Below are 6,977 nucleotides of genomic sequence, written 5' to 3'. Positions count from 1 at the left end.
ATTATTAAAGTATTTTTAATCAACAACTATATTTTTATTTCTAATCAAAATTATTTCTTAAGTCATATCATGCATACTAAAAATACGAGAACTAATAATTTTAGTATTAATATATTTTAATCAATATTTAGAAAAGTGAATTCTTAAACTACTATACCTTAATGATAAAAAATATCTGTTCTAAATTAACTTAACACCAGATACATAATTCAAAAAATATGTGATCAAAAATTAAAATTATGGTTGGCATTTGATGTGAACCATATATTACTAAACTGATAGAACAACAGTTTTAATTTGGTGGTTATTGCTGTATATCTGAAGCTCCAATTGATTGGTGAGTCTTTAAAAAGTTACAAGTTTGATTAGTCTATGCAACTCCGGAGTGATCAACACTTCAATTTTTTCTCCCATAATTTTCTCCCAAAAGAAAGTATTTCAAATTATATATAATTTTATCAAATATATTTTTATTTCTAAGAGTATGAATCAAAATAAACTTGATTAATCCCAGGATGCCTTCTGCGGAGGTGTACTTAGGCGCTAGTTGGGTTCCCTCCAAGTGTTCGGATTCCTTGGATTATCAAAAAAAAAAAACTCGATTAAAAATGTAACTTGATTTAAGATATCAAGTGAAGAAAGTTTAATATTATGAAGTTAAGATAGTAAGTTGAGAAAGTTTGTTGATAGCTCAGTAGAAAACATTTTTTTCTACTTTTTGAAATGAGAAAAAGATTTAATATTTTCTATACTTGTATAAATAGATGTAGCGGGGATGCACAAGAGAGTAAGCAAAATAGAAAAGCAAACAGATAAAAGATGTTTTGTAAAGAGGCATCGTCCAGTCTCCAGACCTTAAACATAGCAAAGAGTCTCAGCTCTGAGTTCACTAAACCATCAGCACTCATCAACCCCCTCTCGGCAGGACATCGTTACAAGCTGTGCCCTCGTCCAAACCTCAGAGGACGATGTACGGTCACAGCCTCAAAGTTTGATATTGATTGGAGAGCGAAAGAAAGAGTTAAGAAAATCAAAGTAAAGGGAATTATAACGGCCAAACAAGGCTTATTACCTTCCGTTGGCTTCACCGATTTGCTTGGAGTTTCACTGCTTGTCGAGCTTATTAGCGCCGAGACTGACCCCCGTGAGTACAATTATCAGGCAAACATATTATTATTATTTTATATAAGAAGTAAAAAGTAGGCTCATGCAAACGTATTATTATTATTTTTATATAAGAAGCTATCGCATTTTGGGTATATAAATTTATAATGTGACGTAAAAAAGTAGGCTAGTGCATCATTAGTGAATAATGGCAGTGATACTTAACCAAGTACTTAACACATATGTCAGGGACGCCGATCAAGAAGGATCCAGTGGAGGATTACGCACAACGTGTATTGATTGATGGACATGATGATCAGTACCAATGTGTGTTCGACATGCCCAAAGACTTTGGAGCGGTTGGTGCCATCAGAGTTGTAAACCTTGAGAGTAAAGAGATATTCATCAAGGAAATGAAACTTGAGGTACCCGACGGCCCCGTTACCTTTACATTTAACTCGTGGGTGGCCCCTAAGTCCGAAGACCCAACCAAGCGGACATTCTTCTCCAACAAGTCCTACTTGCCTCTCCAAACTCCTGAGCCTCTTAAACAGCTGCGAAAAGAGGAGCTGGAGACCCTGCAAGGCAAGAACCGTGAGCGTGATGGTGAACTCAAAAAGTTTGAGCGCGTTTACGATTATGACGTGTACAACGATGTGGGTGATCCTGACAAAGATCCAAAACTTGCCCGTCCCGTTATGGGAGGCCTCTCTCATCCATACCCAAGGCGGTGCAAGACTGGTCGCAAACCAAGCCGCAAATACCCCTCCATTGAGACACGCAAAGGGGATTTCTATGTCCCTAGAGACGAGGAGTGGTCCACAGTCAAGGGCACTGCATTCACGGGCACGACAATCTTGGCGGCTCTTCCTGCTGTGTTCCCACAGATTGAAGCTGCTCTGGTGGATCCCAACATGCCCTTCCCACACTTCAAGTCCATAGAAGATCTCTTTGAAGAAGGCATCGAGCTTCCCAAGAAGGCTGGCCTTTTTCCTCTGATCCCCAGACTTGTCAAAGCTGTTGCTGAAGCTGATGATATTCTCCAGTTTGATTCCCCTATCCTCCTTGACAGTAACAAGCTCTTTTTTAATCCTCCATTTATATATTTATTATATCCAATTCTATACAGCTAGCTACAATTAATCTCACTTTACTGTATCATTTACTTTGATTCAGAGGATAGATTTTCATGGATCCGAGACGACGAGTTTGCTCGCCAGACACTTGCTGGCCTTAATCCCCTTTGCATTGGGCTAGTTCAAGTAAGCTATATACGCTTTATCTAATAGCTATATTATCGTAGAAGTCATTTTTCTATGTTTCGTGTTCACGTTAATTTTTAATACGGCTAACTACATTAATAACCTTAATGAATTAAACTTCTTGTAATTGTCATAATCAAAAATTTTATTTTAGTTTTTATTAATATTTTTTTAAATAACAAAATGGAAAATATCTATAAATCTTTGTAAAACTATTTGGAAAGTCTTTTATAAACAATTCTTACATTGTTTTTTTTTTCAAAACTCAGTAATAAATGTATACTGGATTAATAAAAATTAGTTTAACAATTAATTAATTTTCAAAATATTATCGTTTAAAATATATATATACTCAGTAATACATAAAAACATATTATTTATTTTGTATATTATCTAGTAGTTATGATATTTTATTTAGAACATATTAACGGATTGAAAATATTAACTATTTTTCAAATAAAAGTTACTACTAATTTTAAATTCGAAGTTGTTTCTTTTTTCTTCTTATAATGTTAGTTTTGGACTATAGAAATTATATAAGATTTATAAAATACTTACTAATGTAAGATGAATAACCAAAATAAATGAAATAACAAAATGATTCACAATATCTTACCATAATTAGAACCAAGAAAAACAGTTACTTTAATTTAGTTAAATTGTTGCAATTTTTTTTAAAAGTAAATAATCAAATTGGTCTGAATTCTTATACCTAGAATTATATGTCAAACTGAGTTATCAATATAATTAAAAATTATATTTATTTTTCAAGACATAAGTTATAAACCTTCATAAATTTTATAAACCAGTGAAAGCAAAACATTAATCAGTTATTATAATTTAGTTATTTATATAACTTTCAGAACATCACTGTTTATATTGGTTAGTGCAATTCTAACTAAAGTAACACTTACTTTTTATTTCTATTTCCTCCTAAAACAATTTTTTGTCGACTTTTTTTTTGTTGACGCCTCCTAAAACAACTTATACATTAAATAATAGAGATTTTTCTAAAATATATTAACAAATTAATATGATGAATCGAACTAAATATAATTACAATAATCTGATTTTAATATATTTTAAACCACAATAAATTATGATTTAGTTGAAAATTATAAACAATCTAATATACCAAAAAGAATAATTGAACCTATCTAAATTGTTATATATACAATATCATACTAAATTGAGATAACAACATAATTTTATTTAAAACATAACATGATATTTAATTTTCATACATTAGTTTTCACACACATATTGATTATAATAGGATTTAAAATTGATCAATAAGTGAAAGCAAAAAGATATTAATTATAATTGATTATTTTGTAAATTTTTATACCCGTGCATGAGCACAGAAGAGTCACCTAGTACGTACATGGTTTGATGGAACTTCTTTTTATAAAGAAAATCATGTTTCGGTTTTGAAACTAAAAGTAGAAAAAGTAAGCTAGTTGAGATCACATTGTTGTTCTAGGAGTGGCCGTTGAAAAGCAAACTAGACCCTGCGGTTTATGGTGATCCCAACTCACTCATTACAAGTGAGATTGTGGAAAGAGAAATCAAAGGAGTTATGTCATTTGATGAGGTAACATTAACTAATATCCACATGTTTTAAAGAAAAAAGCATATATATATATCCATCCATCCATATGAAGTAATTCCATAATGAATAAATATCAATGGATGTGTGCATGCAGGCTCTGGAGAACAAGAGATTGTTCATGTTGGACTATCATGATTTGCTTCTACCGTATGTGAACAAAGTGAGAGAGTTGGATGATAGCACCTTATATGCTTCTCGAACACTATTCTTCCTCAACGATGATAGCACATTGAGACCTGTTGCCATTGAGTTGACTCGTCCCCAAGATGTAAACAGGCCCCAATGGAGGCAGGTATTCACGCCAGGATATGATGCTACCTCCTGCTGGCTATGGAGTCTTGCTAAGACTCACGCTATTACTCATGACGCTGGTTATCACCAGCTTATTTCCCACTGGTATTGAACGAACTTGATCCTCTCGTGTATATATGGTTATACACATTAGACGTATGTGCAGAGCCGTGCCTCTGTTATGAAAAATGAAGCGTTCGCCTAGGGCAGCGTTTTTTTTATAAACTTAATATGGCATCTTTTGTTTTCGATTAAAACATTTTTAATTAAGTATACTAATTTTACTCCTAAATAAAAGAAGATATCTATGTATAGTGTATGGATTTATGTTATAGTAATTTGGATAAGCTAAATATGGGTTGGGTAAAGAAAGTAATAAAAGATTGATTCTTATGGTCTTATGGATTTCTAATGACATTTTCGTAGTTTTATTAGTAGAATACCTAGATAATATTTTTAAATAGAAAAACTGACAATAATAGAAAATAAGATAAAAATATGATGAAGTAAAATTGGTTATTTTTCCATTAAAACGATTTCTGGATATTAAAAATAAAGTTTAGTCATCAATTTGCATAATAAGAATAGGATAAATTATGTTTAGAATGAATGTTGTATCTTGTCCGTGTTTTTCATCTGTGACAATAGTATTTAATTTTATACAAATTAAGACATTTTATTTTCAACCGCTTATGTTCGTTATGAATGCTTGCACGGCTCTGCGTATGTGTTATTTTTTTTATTTTTATTTTTGGAAGATTCTGCGTATGTGTTATTGCTGTTAAGAGATGGAAAATTTTACAGGCTGAGGACTCACTGCTGTATGGAGCCATACATTATAGCGGCAAACAGACAACTAAGTGCCATGCATCCTATCTATAGGCTTTTGCATCCCCACTTCCGCTACACGATGGAGATCAACGCTCGTGGACGCCAAAGTCTCGTCAACGCAGGTGGAATCATTGAGTCTTGTTTCTGGCCCGGAAAGTATTCATTAGAGCTAAGTTCAGATGTCTATGACAAACTATGGAGGTTCGACAGGGAAGGCTTACCTGCAGACCTAATCAGCAGGTACATAGTTCCTAATTAAGACTATACTTATTTCTTTGTAAGTATTAATTTAAGTGTTCTAAAACTTGGCTCCAAGGCGTCCGCCCATTCGGATCTAAATGAAATGATTTTTCTACACGATCTAAATGAAATGATTTTTCTACACCTATTTTTTTAAATAAGCATTCAAAAAATCGGTCTAAACACAAGCAATAATCTCATACAAAACGCATAATATGCGCATAATGATTTATTGAACATCGATTTATACTAATTATGCTAACAACTTTTTACATTTAAAATTTTGTGATATCAAAGGGGTCTGGCTGTGGAAGATGAGACGGCTGAACATGGGGTTCGCTTGACGATACCAGATTACCCATTTGCGACTGACGGTCTGATGCTGTGGGATGCACTTAAGGAATGGGTAACAGACTATGTGAATCACTATTATCCAAATGCGGAACAGGTCAAGTTGGATGAGGAACTCCAAGGATGGTGGAGTGAAGTGAGGAACATAGGGCATGGAGACAAGAAAAATGAACCATGGTGGCCTGTCCTCAAAACACAAGATGACTTGATTGAAGTGGTGACTACGATTGCTTGGGTGGCTTCAGGTCACCATGCAGCTGTAAACTTTGGACAGTACGGATATGGTGGATACTTTCCCAACCGACCAACCACATCAAGGATAAAAATGCCAGTGGAAGAACCGACAGAGGAAGAGCTAAAAGAGTTCTATGAGGATCCAGAGAAGACCATGCTTAAGACATTCCCGTCGAAGAAGCAGGCGACGAAATTGATGTTGACTTTGGATCTTCTATCGACACATTCACCAGATGAAGAATACCTAGGAGAAAACGCAGAAGCGTCTTGGGCCCACGAACCTGTCATCTATGCTGCATATGAACGTTTCAAAGGCAAGCTCCAATACCTAGAAGGAGTGATAGATGAGAGGAACGTGGATGTTGCTCTAAAGAATCGAGCTGGAGCAGGTGTTGTTAAGTACGAGCTTTTGAAGCCTATCTCTGAACCAGGCCTTACCGGGATGGGTGTTCCCAACAGTGTGTCTATTTGATCTAATGCATTTTGATCAAATACATTGGAAGTTATCATCTATCTTTCTACCAAGTTATTATCATCTAAGTTTCTTGCTTTTGTAATAAATAATGAATCTCAACCTGCTCAAGGGGTACTTTGTGCTGGGCAGCGGTGAAGGAGTTTGATGTTGTCATTTCTTTTGGGAATAAGACTTAATGTGTGGTTATCTTATGTTTATTGGACCAAATATTGTTGGACGTAGGAAAACGACCCCATCGAGTTGGCCTGACCTATTGAAGATTGTATTCAAGTATAGTAAGTTAGCCTATTAAAACAATTTTACCTGGAAAAGTTTATGAAATGGATGAAAATTCATAACCAGATCCGAGTAAACTTTTAAATAAACAAAAAATACTGAAATTGAATTACCGTAAATCCGGGTAGGCTATGATAATCTATACTATTAAAGCAGGATCCTATTGTCCTTTTTACCTTAGTGTGCCCTTTTTTTACTAACATTGCATGTTTCATTAAGGGCAATCAAGTAATATTAATAACACTTCTATATTTGGCCATTTTTTTCGGATCCAGCCCACTGTCCACATCAGATCTCTCTT

At 34.2% G+C, this 6,977-nt stretch overlaps 1 protein-coding gene across 1 annotated transcript; it reads left to right on the top strand.

Moving 5' to 3' along the window:
* The first annotated feature begins 804 nt into the window (after positions 1-804).
* On the top strand, positions 805-6,595 carry LOC106320988 (lipoxygenase 2, chloroplastic-like). The gene is made up of 7 exons (XM_013759321.1): positions 805-1,144; positions 1,354-2,175; positions 2,281-2,366; positions 3,850-3,960; positions 4,073-4,374; positions 5,074-5,340; positions 5,638-6,595. Exons 1-7 carry the CDS (start codon positions 820-822, stop codon positions 6,395-6,397), a joined length of 2,673 nt encoding a protein of 890 aa, XP_013614775.1. The 5' UTR covers positions 805-819; the 3' UTR covers positions 6,398-6,595.
* The last annotated feature ends 382 nt before the right edge of the window (positions 6,596-6,977 follow it).

This window comes from Brassica oleracea, unplaced genomic scaffold, assembly GCF_000695525.1.
Source record: "Brassica oleracea var. oleracea cultivar TO1000 unplaced genomic scaffold, BOL UnpScaffold01163, whole genome shotgun sequence".
NCBI lineage: Eukaryota > Viridiplantae > Streptophyta > Magnoliopsida > Brassicales > Brassicaceae > Brassica > Brassica oleracea.
This window is presented reverse-complemented; position numbering and strand designations above follow the sequence as displayed.